Raw genomic sequence first — 16,201 nt, forward strand, 5'->3', positions numbered from 1 at the left:
GTTTGCATTTACCTGGAATGGACAACAGTCTTGCCCCAAGGATACTCCCTCTCTCCGTCCTGATACAGTCTGAAGAGACGTCTGTCATGTGGCCCATTCTGCAGAACACACTGGTCTGCTATATTGGCTGCCCAATTAGTTCAATTATTAGACAGCCAGTGGTTTAGAGAAGATATCAGAAAACTATGGCTTGTAGGCCAGATCCGACTCACCACCTGTCTGGTAAATAAAGTTATACTGGAACAGAGCAATGGTCAAAAGGATGCTATGTAGACTTCACTGGAAGTCACCAGTGGGAACATCACATTGGAAAACTCAGGGTACTAGAGCAGTGCCAGGTCACCTGGGGTAGAGAAACACAACATTCTAAAAAGGTTCCTGGCTTGCAACTGGGCCCTGCTAGAGATGAAGTGCCTTACCTAACACTGGAAGAGCAAATATGAGCAGAAATGCCTATAATGAGTTGGGTTCTGTCAGGTCCGCCAAGTCATAAAGTTACCTGGCCCAGCAAGAAGCCATCATCAACTGGAAATGGTGCATCTGGGGTCAAGCATGAGCAGGTGCCAGCAAGCTGCATAAGCCAATAGCCGAGACCCCTGTGATCCACCCACTGTCCCACCAGTACCTTTCCCTCAGCTCACACCTAGGGCTGCATGAAGGGTCTCTCACCATCAACTGCTGGAGAAGGGAAACATCTGATCTTGACATGGATGGGTTGACTTGGAATATGGGTGCAAGGTGAACGTGGAAGATGGCACCACTACAGTGCCAATTAGGGTGGCATCACAAGATGGCAATGAGGGAAAGCCCTCCCAATGGCAGAACATTTGTATGGCACCCTTGCTTATTCACTCTGCATGAAAGGAATAGACCAAGGTTATAATTTATATAAATATACATATGAAGTTATATTATATGCTATATGGACTTACAGGCAGTAGGTTGGTCAGTTTGTCAGAGATCTACAAAGAGATTGGAAGACTGGAGACAAGGAGGTCTGAAGTAGAAGCATGTGAATGGACCTATGGGAGTGATCATAAAACATAAAATTCTTTGCCCACCTTGGAAAGAATCATGGAAGAATCACTAAACAACAATTAGTAGACAGAATGACTTATGCATGGTTGGCATTAACCAACTTCAATCACTGGCCACCAAAGTGCTGGGGCAATGAGCATATGAACAGAGTAGCCATGGAGGCAGGAGTAGGAGCTACTCACAGACAAGCGGTGAGCATTCACACTCATCAGGACTGATCTAGCTACTACCACTCCTGAATGTCCTAATGATCTACAAGAGAGACCAGTGTTCACGCCCCCAAATAACTTCTCTCTACAAGCAGATACATTTTGTGGCAAGTTGACTATATCAGATCCCTCTATTCTGAAAGGGACAGAGATTCATTGTGGTAAGAATTATGACTTCCTTCAAGTTTGGGTTGTCTTTACTGCCTGCAAGCCATCAGCCACCATTACCTGTTGAGGGTCTACAGAGCCCCTCTGGTGGTGTGGACCAGCATATCTCATGGCAGTATGCGCGCTCCCACTTATCCTTTGCTGTAATGTGGATCTTTCACTGATTCAAGATTTTCTGGGTGGCTACGTGAGGAGTAACTGTCTGTAACCAACAACAAGTGAGGGAGCTGCCATTACACTCTGAGGAAGGGAGAAATGTGCTTTGCATGGTGATACTTCTTTGATCAATGTTAATGGTATTGCAAAAGTAGAGCAGATATACCCTGAGAAGGTGATAAGAGACAAGGGTTCATACTCCTTGTTGTGTTGTCAGTTGGTGTAGATAGTAGAGGAGGAAACGGCTGAGTACAAGCTACAGCTAAGAGATTACCTGCAGTGGTAGGGTCTGTGGTTTATTCCATACTACTCCCTCCTGTCCAAGATATGAAGCTCACTAGAATTCTGAAGGAGCTGCTCCCAGAATTCATAGGAAGCAGATGGATCTGATTAGCACAGGGGGAAACCTCAGAGATGCTGTACTGTGCCACTGAGATTACTCTTTCAGGACTCAGCAATTTATTCTTCTCAGCTGCTGGTGATGTTTGTCCTCCCTCTTCAGGAACCACCTAAGCTGAAAAGAGCTATTTGTCCAAGTTCATGCCCAATTCATCAAGCAGTTAACATCCAATGCCTGGTCAATGCAGGAGTATAAATTCCCGTTTCATCCACTCTAACTCAGGACATCACTAAAGGACCATGTCAACAGGGTCGGCTGATCCCTTGTTGTGACCACACCACAGCTTTGCATCTCCATCTGCCCCATCCCACATCATCTTTTCTTCAACAGGTGTTGATCTCTACAGGAGCCTCTAATAGATTTCTTCCAGGGTGATCTCTATCTCAAAGTTTGCCTCCCAGGGAACCTAACCTGAAGCTGCAGATTATTTATAAACATAGAGACAGTGAAAGAGATAGTTAAAAGATTTTTAACTTTCTGTTAAAAATCTTAAGGGGATCTGGCAATGGAAAGCCATTCTTTGTAAGCTTTCTTGAGCTGTTTGATTTTTTAAGTATGTGCATGTATTTTTAATAAATAAGCACAATGTTAAAATAGAAAAACAGATTTTTTAAAGATTGCACTGGAAAAGTCATTATAATTGTAGGCCAGATTTATTTTCCATCTCCTTTTATTTTTATTTGCAAATCTTCAAAGCCAAGCTCCAGCTTTCTTAATCACATTGTAAGTACACTATGTTGTTCCCTTATCTTCATTTCTTACTATTTCTTGCACACACAAATGTGCTCACCCACCCACATCCCTAACACAAAGACATTCAGCTTCTGAACTTTTTCCTCCATGTTACCACTCTGTCTCATCCAGACTTTGGAAAAGTGGAAGATAACCAGGATATATTGAAGGTATCTAGTCGATTCGTCATTTAGTTGATACATGAGTTTGAAAATCAAACAATTCGCTTGAACATACATTGATTTAGAATGTGTCTAACTTATCCTTCTATCAGGAGGAAAATATTTGATGATTCCCTCAGTGACATCTAATCCCTATTGTGGACTTCGCAAAGCCTATATAAAAGTGCTCCCGTGATAATAATTGTCTCTCCTGCAGTCAACGATTATAAACCTACTGAATACTTTTTTTTAAAAAAGCCAAACCTATCCACAGCAATGACCTATCAAATAAAGGTTGATGTTCATTTAGAAAAGATAATGGGTAAGTTGTAGAATTATAGATCATTGTGGACAAAGCGAGTATCAAGATCCTTCAGATTTTTCTACACCACTAAATAATTGTCAAAATTCCAGGTCTTGGAATCACTAAGATCAGTATCATGTGAAGTAAAAAGAACATTGTAGTCACAACTTCAGCACTTACACACTGATATGTGTCCCCTTGGGAACGTCAATTGATGTATCTGCATCCTGGACTTTTCATCTGTAAAACTGTTCGCACTAAATTATGTCAGTGCTATCCAATTCTATGAGGGACTCTGTTATTCTGAAGGACAAAAACATCTACTGAAGGATAATTTTGAAATGACTGACTTCTGTCTTGCATTTTAGTTCAAAAATGCATTTTATTAATAATAAAATAAGAGATTACAAATCAGGAAATCAAGGTCATGGCATAGGATGTGTCAATGCATTTTGATGCTATAATGTTGAGTCTCTAGCAGTGCAGACCACAGAGGACTATGAGGCTTCACCAATAAACCTCTCTAGAGTCCAGCTACCAATGAGGTTAATACTGCTACTAAATAACATGAACATTTGCCAAAGATTCAGAGCTATAATGACATCTGCATTCAGCTTTGCATCAAATAATGCCATTTCTATGTTAAATCCTTCCCTTGTCACCATAGGTCTTCCAATCAAACAAAGAGTATGCCATTTACCAACATAGGTCCTTGGTCCTTCGTAAGCTACTATGTTAATTCAGGTTCCTAAGATTTAGTTAGACATTTGCAGAAACATCGATATGGATATAATGCTGTGAGAAAAGAGAGGCAGGTTTTATAAGAAGACTTAACAAGGAAAATATAGAAAATAAGATGATAGTTATGCTAAATTTACATATTTCCAGATTCTTCTGGTATAGACAAACTAAGAAATCCAATATTTACTTGGGAGGCACTTGAAGGTGTGAATATGGATAAAAGAGTGCCTTTATTGTATGATTGCCTTATGGAATTCAAAGATAGTTCCTTGTATGCATGGTCTCAGAATTAATTATTTTAACAGTTCCATAAGGTTATTGATCATTCTTTGATCTCCTAGTGTATAATACACCCTAATCAGAATGTACCATTCAGCAAGTTGGATTCTTGGTAATTTTTGAGAAATTCACCCCATCGTTTCAGATGATAAGTGTCTGGAATGACAAATTCAGTGTAGATCATTTAATATGCTATCTCCCCTTAGAGTGTGCACTCTTTAATTACTGATTGTGTAGATCACTGATGGTTGCAGCTCATATTTCAAAAAGTATGCACTGGAAGTCTATGCACAGCAAAATGTACACCTGAAGGGGTATATATTTCCGAATGGGAAATGGAGCTCTATACTTCAATTTGTCTCTTTTTTGATAATATATAAGATGATTCGTGAAGTATAATCATTGAAGATCAAGGCAAAGTTTGTGATAAACTTCAGAAAAACAGAAATGTAAACCAATAAAGAACTGACATAGGTTTGGGGAAAATACTCTCATAAGTATATTTCATTTGAGGTATTACAGTTGTAAATTAAAAAATAATTTTTTGCTGTGTTAAGAACTTTTTTAAATATATCAACAGTTTAGTTGAAAACATTTTACATTCTTTGGGAAACTGGCATTACTCAGGGTCTTAAGTACTGTCGCCATCAAACAATGGTAGCAAATTCATTGGAAAACTTTTTTTAAAAGGAAAGACATTACATACCAACAACCACTGCACTTTGAGTCTTGTTAAATACAACTTGTATGTTCAGAGTTGAAGTCTGACACTCAAAACCAAATGTATTCAACAATATTAAGAAGAGACAAATAGAATAATGAGCAATACAAACAAAGCAACGACAACAAAACATTTTTCAAGACTATTGATGTATTGTATTGAATATAATACAGAGAAAGGCAAAGGGGCTTTATTATGCTTGTGGCCACTGAAGATGCAAACACCGGCCAAACAGGATCTGAGAAGCATTTCCAGGTCTATGACGAACACCATGGGAAGACAAAAGCAAACACAGCAAATGTTCTCAAATAAAGCAAGGTCATTATAGTCCAAATTTAATTTTTACCTCTAACAAAACTTATGTATTACATGGTTAAGAGACCAAGGCTACAGTTTTCACACGTAAAAACTGGAGCCATTAAGCAGGTTAAACTTGTTTTAGATCATACCAGAACAGTTGTAAATTAACAGTAATATCTAATTTCTTGTTCCATAGAATGAATGCTATGAGAAATATATCACTGGACGAGGCTTTGTGGAGCCACCCCAAGACTGGACATGGCAAGATGGCAGTGCTGCAAACCCATTGCCTGTACATTCAGTGTAAGAGCATTCCTCTGTCCACTGAGAGCCCCTGGCTATTAAAACAAACTGTCATAATTTTATGTTAAATCATAGCTGCCAATCAGAAGAAGTACTCTTTCTGATTTTCATTGACTGCATTTTGTATATTAAGCTCACTTTTCAGAACAGCCTCAGCACTCTCTACATTCTCTGACCTTTTTGCCTCACTTCTTTTATATAACCTTTTCTGCTGATAAATGCGAACAGCTATGGCAGTGATGCAAAGCAAGATAAAAATCACAACAGCTATCAGACCTAGGGAGAGAAAAGAAATATAAAGTCAGAATTTCTGTCCAAGTAGAAACTGTGCTGACTTCATTGCTTAATAAGTCATCGTAACATTATTTTCCACTTAAGCATCTACTACATACAAATTGGAAATATAAAAACTTCAGATATTCTGGTTCAAGCAGTATCATTGTATGTTGAGTTTATTTCTGAATTCTATCAGCCTTGTGGGTTCACCTACATTTATTCTGAATGCATATTATAACGGATTTACTTAGTGCGTTTATATTTAACGCAAGGTATTAACTATATGTCTCTAGGACTATGTGGCCACTTCATATTAGTTTTAATTATTTGGAAAGTATAGAGTAGTGGCAACATCATAAAATGATTTACGTGTTTTGTGATTAAATATGTAAACATTTTAATGAAATTGTTATTCAATTATTTGTTATACTGTGGAACAGCAGAAATGGGTTATGTAAATAAATCATTCTGACCAATAAAACATAGATATATAGATATACTTAAATTATTTCTAAATGAAGAATGTTGTTTTAACACTTCCAGTTGTAAATACAAATTCTAAGTATTGCAATTCTTAACTATGCCAATGGTTACCAACGCTGGCATTATACTAGGTCAGTAGTCCTCAAAGTGGGATCTGTAGACCTGTGGTGGTCCCTGGGACACTTTGAGAGGACACGGGGGATCGAAACTGTTTTCATGATAATTCTAAGATGTCTTTTTCACGTGTTGACATTTCCATTTCCATTTTAATATGGAATCAAATTTGGTATAAAACAAGGTTAGGTAAAATTCCTGGTACTTAGCACAAATTAAGGCAAGGACACAAAACAATAATAGTAATCACTGAATTCATGAAGTAGAAAACATTTCACTGCCAGGCAATTGTAGGAAAAGGCATAAAAACCCAAATTTATTTAAGAATATCCTTAATGAAGCTGTCAAAACTATTCATTTAATTAAATATGACCCTTGACGGCAAGACTTTCTAACATTTTGTGTGTTAAAATGGGAAATACAAATAAAGTACTTCTGTCTGGTTCACTCTGAAGTATGATCATTGTCTCCAGGGAAAGCACTTACGTGAACCTTTGAGTTGTGAACTGAATTAGTTGCTTTTCGCTTCATGTAACACCATTTTTATTTGAAAGAATGACTAACAGACAAACTATGGTTGTTCAGACTTGGGTATTTGGTGGATATTTTCTCTAAAATGAATGAAGTAAATGTGTCACTTCAAGAAAAACAATTATACAGCATATGTTGTGAATGATAAAATTCAAGCTTTCAAATGAAAAATTGAACTTGGAAAACTCTTTTCTGCCACCAAGAGTGTGAGAGTTGCCTAATACTTAAAGAATTTTCTGATAAGATCAGTGGAGGTACAATCTAACGTCCTTTTCTTAGACAAAAATAGGTACTACGAAAATAGCAACATGAATCAAATCTCATATGGTAAAACTAAGACTCTATTCTAAAGTAGATGCATACAACTGTAACAGAGTGCACGGAAGTCAAAGATTTGAAGGTTTTTATTAATCACAATAGATTCCTGTGCATATAAACTGCTAGGCCAATTCACCCCGGTCAGTTATAGCATGTCCAGTAGCCAAGCCAATTTTTGGCTAGGTCAGCCTTACCTAAGAAAGGTAGCAATTCCTTGCTGATTAATATAAATGTGGTAACCAAATTCTGTACATGAAATCTGAAGAATTCATTAATAAGTATGATTGCTTTTGTTATTACTCACATTAATTAATGAATAACTTAAATCAGAATATTTGTTGTTACATATTTTGCTTCTCATTTTAGAAAAAAATAATCAGTTGAATTGCTATAAATATTTCTACAGGCTAGTTATAGGCCTCTGACTTGAAGAGAAAGATTCTGAACAATTTCATCGTGAAAAATTCCGAAATATGATATAGACAGCAGACAACTGCAATTATAAAATGAATGTTACATTGGCCTAGACAGAATATCCAGGCAGTCAAAATCAGGGACAGCCTCTGGAACTTGTTTGTTCCATGTATGTAATTTAGCACTTAATTTGGGGAAAGTGCTGTGTCAAGATTTGTTGTGCTCAAGAAAAACTTTGATCACACCTGTTATACCAGAAATATAAAAATAAAAAATAAACTAATTATTATGAATAAAATGTGGCCAGCCTCTATGATGCTACATTGAAAGCACTGTGTGAATTTGTTTTTATGAAGATGTATATATAGCTTTCTCTCTGGCTAAATCTGTCTATCTGTATCTGGGTAGCCTGGCCAGAAACCCTCTATCACATCTGGGCCACCACCTTTAAATGTATTATTAAATCAATTATCCCATCTTATACCATTCATTTTGTAAGTGAAAAAAAAAATCATCTAAGATGTAGAACACAGGGGGATTAGCCAATTTGGAAAATCCTTGGATGGATTAATTATTATTATATAGTGGGTACGATTTATGAGTAACTAGACAATGAACAAAGGATTCTACCACAATTCTGCCAGATTGTGTAACACACTGGAGGACTATACACCACGATTTGGCAGATAAATTGTGTGTGGCCCAGACAAGGCCTTCAGAGGTTACATGGCCATTACCAGATGCTCTGCTTCCGAAGTTCAATCTCTGCAATGACCAAAACCAGACATCATTAGTTTCAGAGACCCTGGCAAGTCCCTGAACGACAAACCTTCCATATTGTTTCTGTCCTGTGAATTTGAGCTAAGTGAGGATTTCACAGATGAACTGTAACTTGTTTCTATTCTAGAATAATATTAGAATAACTTATCAATGCACTTCTTGTTTAACTGTAAATCTTGCCAATGATGTTTCAGCAAAATAACAATAGTCTAAAGATTAAATAATTTGTTCTAGCATTGGCTTGATGACTATACACTGCTCTATATTTCTGTCTATCTCTGTATCTGTATTACCTGAATCTATCCTGGTGAAGGTCTGGAAAAAGCAATATTACACGGCTGACACAACTTGCTTGACCAGGAATTCTAGCTTAAACTCTTGGACACGTTGTAAATACTATAGCTTTAAGTGAGTTTTTACTGTGTAATGTATTTCTTTTAGACATACAATTATTAACTACTCTTCAAATAGAGTTTTTTTGTTTGTTTTGGGTTTTTTGTTTTGCATGTTCGGTGATTAAATGGGAATTCTATATTTTATATCTTTAATTTGCACATCATTAATTTGAGAAACAGAAAAGCAACTGAAATAGCATGGGGGAGTTAATATCCACACAAAGATTTGACTGGTATTATTTGCTGTCCAAATAAAATCCCAACTACTTGAAAGCAATATATGTCTAGATGAATATAAAAAATACACCCAAATGAATCAGGTATAAAGCCACATAAATTGCCCAAGTCTATGAATAATCATATTACTGGCACAAAAACTTTAAAAGTATATCTCCCTGGCAATGCAACAGAATAATTGTCTACTTTCTATATCCATATCATATTCAGAGTGTAAAGAAAGGTGAACCACTTAACATTTCAATAATCTGATTAATAACATTCTTAAGAGCATTAATCAAGAGAACAAGGGCTTGTTTTTTGAGTTGCTTTTGAAAAGAAAATCAGAATATGCTCTCACATTTCCAGGGAGATATGCTTTAAAAGTTTTTGTGTTAATTCTGCAATTTAAAGTTATCACTAATCACTTTTAGTTCCATAATCTAATATTTGATAAAAACACAACTGAAAGGGTAATATTTAGTTGATAGAAGTATCTTTAAATAGTTTACTATGCAAATACCCCCCTTTATTAAGCCTTAAGGCAATACAAAATATATGCTTCTTGTGTTAATCTCAGGTTTTTTCTACTTTTTGCATGGACCTTTCCAGAAGCAGTGATCTGTCCAAGAAGTGAAGAAAAATGAAATTTACTCAAATATATTCACAATTCTCTAGTGATTACGAGGCTATTTTCAAGCTTTATAATACTCATTACTACACAAGTTACCAATTAATCTTTGAGTGCCATGCTTCAGTGAAATTGTCAATTATTTATACCAAAAATCTCCAAGGAAGCAGATAATTCAGAAAGATTCTAAAGACAATCCAGTACAAATAGTAAATCACCCTATTGTTCTCAGGGTTCAGTGCTTGGCACTTGGAGTATGAGCAGATTCTTCACAGTTTCTACAATGCTAAATATTCACCATCATTATTAATAATAAGAAGAACCAAAGAAGAGCTCATTCATGCTTCTTATTACCTCCAATTACGGCAGAGTCACTTTTGATTGCATTAGCAAGGGGCTCTTTGTCATCTATTGTTCCAGAATGATCTGCAGTTAAAGCACGACAAAGGAGGAAGGTGATATGGGCCAGCAAAAGAAGAACTTTTGAAAAAATCATAAATGTTTTAAACTAGAGAGAATTATGGAGGTGAATGTGGGATCTCTGTTATTTTAAATTTAAGCAATGTCAATGGCATTGACCCCAATGAATAAGAAGTTGAGCATCTAGAAAAGAAATGGGAAAGAGAACTAAAAACTACACAAACAAAACCAACTTTCAGAAGCCATCTTGGGAAGGTAGCCTGAAAGCAACATAAGAAGTTTTCTAAATATCATGGACAAGCTGGGTTTGTGACTGAGTAGAGGAAGAACCTTAAGTCACCTGCAAACGAGTGTGTCCTTTCCCTTGATGTGGCATCAGTGCCAGGCTGGGCCACACAGCTGGACTCGGTCACGTGTCCTGTAACAGTGACAGGGTCTGGGTGGCTGGGATGCAGAGCTGCCTTCAGAGGGGCCACATGGCTGAGCTGCACTGCAGAGAGGCAGCCTGTGAAGCCCTGTGCACCTGCCAGTGCCGTCTCCTGGTCCACATCACTGTGTTCTGAAAATTCAAAGAAACACTGAAATATTAATAGTGAAAAGTGAAAATGGCAATGATGCAGAAATTGAGGATTCTGAGTTTGTTAATGCAATAGCAATAAATATAAAGTTACCAAATTCCTTTTTAATTTTGTCTTTACTAAAAAGATAACAATCCATTAGTCTTTCCACAATTATTGGTAAGATTTCCAATGTTAATGAAGTCAAGTTTTGAAGCATGGATTATTAAAAATGATAGGGTAAACTCTCTGGAAACAAAGCAGAAGAACGGGTCAGGTTAAGAAGTGATGAGGGTATCATGATAGTTTTAATTTAAATATAGATTATTGCAATGTATTTACAATAGGGCTTGTAGTCAATATCAAGAGGTACATCCAGAATTTGAAAACAAGTTCAATACAACTTTCAAGACTTATGCTATGAAAGTAACAGAAACTAGAGAGAAAATTGAGCCTCTGGACTTCTGTTGTCGGATGCCCAACTTGACAATTTGTTCTGGCTGAAAGCTTTCTGATACTTTATGACCTCACCCAAACATACCAGGAGGATGATACTATCATGCAGTGGAGGCCATACCTCGAAGTTATTAGGGTGTCTCTCTAATTACTCATGCACAGCAATAAAACCCTTCATACCCCTATGCCTTTTCTTCCTGTTTCAATGACAGCCTGTCACGGGGACAGAAATAATCTGTGCCCTCTAAAGATAGATAATTTCTTCTTCCTATTAATAAGAATTTAGTTAGTATGAGACTCTTGTGGAACAGAGACTGGTTTTAATGCTAGGGTACTAATTATAATTTCACATTAGGAATATATTATATATACCCCTTGCTTGGTAAGCATGAAATCTAAACAAGGGAAATTTATTGTAGAGTTTGAAGGCTCAAATGTCATCAAAATAGAATGCATCCATCCACCCAGTGTGATTAAAAAAAAAAAAAAAAAAAAAAAACAGCACAACTATTGATACGGTTTGGCTCTGTGTCCTCATCCAAACCTCATCTTGAATTGTCATCCCCATAATCCCCACGGGTCAAGGGAGGGAGCCGGTGGGAGGTGATTGGATCATGGGGGCAGTTTCCCCCATGCCGTTATTGTGATAGTGAGTTCTCATGAGAGCTGATACTTTTATAGGTGTTTGGAAGTTCATCTGTTGTTCTCTCTCCTGCTGCCATGTGAAGAAGGTTTTTACTTCCCCTTCCCCTTCCCCTTTGCTTTCTGCCATAATATAGTTTCCTGAGGCCTCCCAGCCATGCGGAACTGTGTTGATTAAACATCTTTCCTTTATAAACTACCCAGTCTCAGGAAGCTCTTTATAGCAGTGTGAGAACGGACTAATATAACTATCCTCCCCTGCACTGTATATAGGTAGGAAAAGACAAAATGTGCACTTTATTCTTAATTCTTTTTTTTTTTTTTTTTTTTTTTTTTTTTGAGACGGAGTCTCGCTCTGCCGCCCAGGCTGGAGTGCTGTGGCCGGCTCTCAGCTCACTGCAAGCTCCGCCTCCCGGGTTGACGCCATTCTCCTGTCTCAGCCTCCCGAGTAGCTGGGACTACAGGCGCCTGCCTCGTCGCCCGGCTAGTTTTTTTTTTGTATTTTTTAGTAGAGACGGGGTTTCACCGTATTAGCCAGGATGGTCTCGATCTCCTGACCTCGTGATCCGCCCGTCTCGGCCTCCCAAAGTGCTGGGATTACAGGCTTGAGCCACCGCGCCCGGCCTAAAATGTGCACTTTAGTCTTTTCTTTGAAAATATGAAAATAAGTGAGTGTATATTCAGGGCAACTTGAATCTATGTTCCCAGGAAAGTTAAGTTAAATTAAAAGTAAAAACAATGCAACAGATATTAAGCATATATAAGTATATATTATGTACTAGCCAGTGTTCTAAAAGATTTGCATGCTACTGATAAAACTTTACAGTAGACACTGGAGTATATTATCCAAGTCACACAGACGAAACAGTTAAGTTCAGAATTTTAACTATTCACCTGAGGTTACACAGTTGTTGGCATTTCTGGACCTCTGGCCTACTGTATTCCAAATTATGAGCTTCTTTTGAGATATTGGTTGAGATACACTTTCTTTTAGTCTGCTTTCAGTCTCTGTAGTGGCTTTTATTTATTTATTTTTTAAATCATTTTTGCTTGAGAGCTAGACTTTAAGTAACCCTAGGCATCTGAGCTCTAATTTTTTTTTTTTTTTTTAACAGAGTCTTGCTTTGTTATCCAGGCTGGAGTGCAGTGGCACGATCTCAGCTCCCTGTAGCTTTTGCCTCCCAGGTTCAAGTGATTCTCCTGCCTCATCCTCCAGAGTAACTGGGATTACAGGCATGCACCACTATGCCTGGCTAAATTTTTTGTATTTTTAGTAGAGTTTTGTCATGTTGGCCAGGCTCGTCTTGAACTCCTGGCCTCAAGTGATCCACCTGCTTCGGCCTCCCAAAGTTGCTGAGATTATAGGCATGAGCCACCGCACCTGGCTGATTATATCTAAGTTTTTAAAGAATTTTGGGGGGCTCCATTTTCATTCATGTTTTCTATGTAATAATAAAAATCCTGATTGAATGTTTAGTAATATGAATATCACCCTCTATAAAAAGAAAAGAAAATGGAAAATTAGAGAGATTATATCACTTTCTTGTTGTGAAGGATCTGGTATTGAGCCACGTTCTGACCCACCTTGCTCTTCTTCACTACTCAAAGATAGCACTGAGGAAGCCTCACTCTGCTGTTCACATACGAGGCTGTGAGCTCCTCCAACATCAAGATGACTGCCAACATGCAGCATAACGTCATTACATAGGAGGCAGTTCATCAATGTGTATGGAATCAAAGAAATCATTTAGTCCACCTTAGCAATCATTCATTTGAACATATGTAGATTTAAACATATATATACGAAAAAGACTGCATTCTTGATTTGGAGGTTTTTTTTTTTTTTTTTACTTTAATGAGAAATTAAAAAGAAAATATACTGTCATAGGAGCATAATTGGGACAGTGCTTTTCACATTTCTTGTACAAGGTTAAAATGTTGAATAACATTTCCATACGCCTTTAAAAAATCTTCCCTTTTCAGCCCCTCCCCGGCAGACAAGATTGACTTCTCTGGTAATAATCTGATATGAGATATATTTTTAAAGCCCCACACTTACAAACTGAAAACATTTTACCTATTTCAAAACTATTGTACAAAAACCATTAACTGCTAAAACTCAAAATGGACACATGGTCAGTTGATATTTATCCTTTTATGAGCTAAAGAAACAAAACAAATACCCTGAGGTTTGAGTAACGTACATGTTATCAGGGGAAGGGAGAGAGACAATAAACATAGAAATGAAAACTAAATGAGAATTTTCAAGACTGATAATGCCATGAAGAAAACAAATTAGACAATGTGATGGTTGTAACTGGAACAGAAAATTACCCTGATGGATTAGGTTATATTTATGTGTTTATTTTAAGGGTGACATTTTTTTTGCAGCCCTATTCCCTTAATACACTATGGATATTATTCCAGTATCTTCTGGCTGTATTACTTCTTTTTCAGTATTTGTAAGATACCCTGTGATTTTTGAATTTTCATCAGATTGTCCCTAAGTGTGTATCTTATCTCAGTATTCTGCATAGAACATGATAAGCCCTTTCAATCTGCAGACACAAAGTTTTTATTTGTCTTGGAAAATTTCATATATTGTGCACACGACTACTGTTTCAACTTCATCCTTTTTATTCTCTTAGAATGCCAATTTTTCACATTAGGTCTCCTCTATATATTCTCTAAATTCATTTTATTTCCCTCCTGATTTCTATTATTTAGGACTTATATCTCTGTAGGTTAAATACTTCATTCACTTGATCTTCCAGATGCAAATTCAAGTAGAAAAAAGATCATTCTTTCCTTTTAAATTCTTCGTTTGGGGAAAAATAAAAACATATTTTGTAGATCCTCAAGGTCTTTTTCTTGCTTTATGAGAATCTCCTTAAAGTACTCTTACTGAGCCTCATTCATGTTGTTGTCTGTCTCCTTGAATAGCTTTATTTTGATAGAAAATCATTTTGGTTTAATTTTTTTCTCCTTTTATTGATGTTGAATGGTTTTAAGTCTGGAGTTGGTTTGTTAGTTTAATTTTTAATCTGCTTGCTGGTGCCCAGCCACTGACCACCTTAGGTGGCTCACATCCAGGGCACATAGACAGTGTGGTGGTCTGGGTGGACCAGGAGCAGAGCTGTAGGCCATGCCTCTGAGAGGAAACCTCTCCTCAACCAACCTTAGGACAGAGAGGGCATGGCCTTAATTTCAGGTCATCTCAGCATCTTGAGAAACAGAGAAAATGGGCACATTAATATTTTCTAATGCTTATCTTTCCCCATGGGGTCCAGGGACCTCTGTAAGGCAAGCAATCCCCAAGATCCAGCAATTCAAATTCCTCCCCCGCCCCCGCCGAGATTCTTCTAGACCGGCCCCTGGACTTTCTTCCAACTGAGACAGTAGGAAGCCCCACAAGAACCTCCTCATTGGTTCCCTCCAGGATCCCCCTGCCTGTCCGCCTGGACCAGCAACTCATTTCAGAAGCATCAATGAAGTAGAATTCGAATCGTAAGTGGAGGAAAACTAAAGCAACTCAGCTGCCATCCTCCCAGACTTGAGTCCAAACAAAATTAACAGCTATATTAAGTTGCTCATAAGCAGAGCTAGCCTTAGAAATACATAGCATCAGATATCTGCTTTGACAATTGTGCTAATAAGCCAATGGACAAAAATGTAAGTTTTTCTTGTTATCTGACTCCCAAAAACCCAATACAGTGTAATGAGTTAGAACAGGGTAGGTGGAGGGAGAAACTGATAACAATGTCTCCTGCTTCACAGAAATCTGGACCAAACAATCATGTTTTAGGTGTTTCTTGTCATAACAATCCTTAACTGACTCAGACTTCTGGGTATTTGGGCCTGTTAAAGAGTAACCCTCAAGTGTATTTTCCAGCAAAGGGAGTGACTTCCGCTTGTAAAAAGAAGAAATCTTTTAACAAAAGGCCTGCAAGAAAAATGGAGTACTGAGAAATTAGAATTTGGTGAAATGCCCTTCTATGACAGAGAAACGACTGTTTTTTTGAAAGATGTGACAATACATGTAACAACAATTACAAGGAGTGGTTTATGAAATTTCCTGTGGCGTAAACAAAAAAAATTAAAACTCAGAGAACAAAGTACTTTATAGGTCCTACCTATGAGAAGGAGTCATTTAAAAAGAAAGATCTCAATGTCTGGAATCCATAAAGAAGACTTGCCAGAAAAAAAAAAAAAAAAAAAAAAAGTGGTTCAACAAATCAAGAGCGCCAGGGCTAGAACTGAATGGTGCACTTTTACTACTTTATGCAATTCCACCAGGGACTCAACACAAAAAGAGTTAGTGGGAAAGTAAAACGGCAAAGCAGACAAAAAATACTATGTGGATAAAGAGGCAGTTTATCATAAAAGGTATTTGTTTGCCAACCAAACCTACTGTACTGAGTTATAAACTTGAAAGCCTGATTAATGCACAAGTTAT

General features: G+C 37.3%; 1 protein-coding gene across 7 annotated transcripts in view; it reads right to left on the minus strand.

Moving 5' to 3' along the window:
* Positions 1-3,530: 3,530 nt before the first annotated feature.
* CNTNAP4 (contactin associated protein like 4) overlaps positions 3,531-16,201 on the minus strand; it is a 294,017-nt gene continuing 281,346 nt past the window's right edge. For 5 of the 7 annotated variants that reach the window (XM_030924953.1, XM_030924955.1, XM_030924956.1 and 2 more), the window contains 3 exons: positions 10,431-10,649; positions 10,025-10,096; positions 5,569-5,788 (listed from right to left, as the gene is read on the minus strand). In XM_030924953.1, coding sequence (XP_030780813.1) covers positions 5,595-5,788; positions 10,025-10,096; positions 10,431-10,649 — 485 coding nt within the window. In that variant the 3' untranslated portion in view covers positions 5,569-5,594. Of the gene's footprint in view, positions 5,789-10,024; positions 10,097-10,430; positions 10,650-16,201 lie in introns of all 7 variants that reach the window. The other 2 variants (XM_030924954.1, XM_030924957.1) reach the window with 2 other exon arrangements.

Source organism: Rhinopithecus roxellana, chromosome 20 (genome assembly GCF_007565055.1).
Source record: "Rhinopithecus roxellana isolate Shanxi Qingling chromosome 20, ASM756505v1, whole genome shotgun sequence".
Lineage (NCBI taxonomy): Eukaryota > Metazoa > Chordata > Mammalia > Primates > Cercopithecidae > Rhinopithecus > Rhinopithecus roxellana.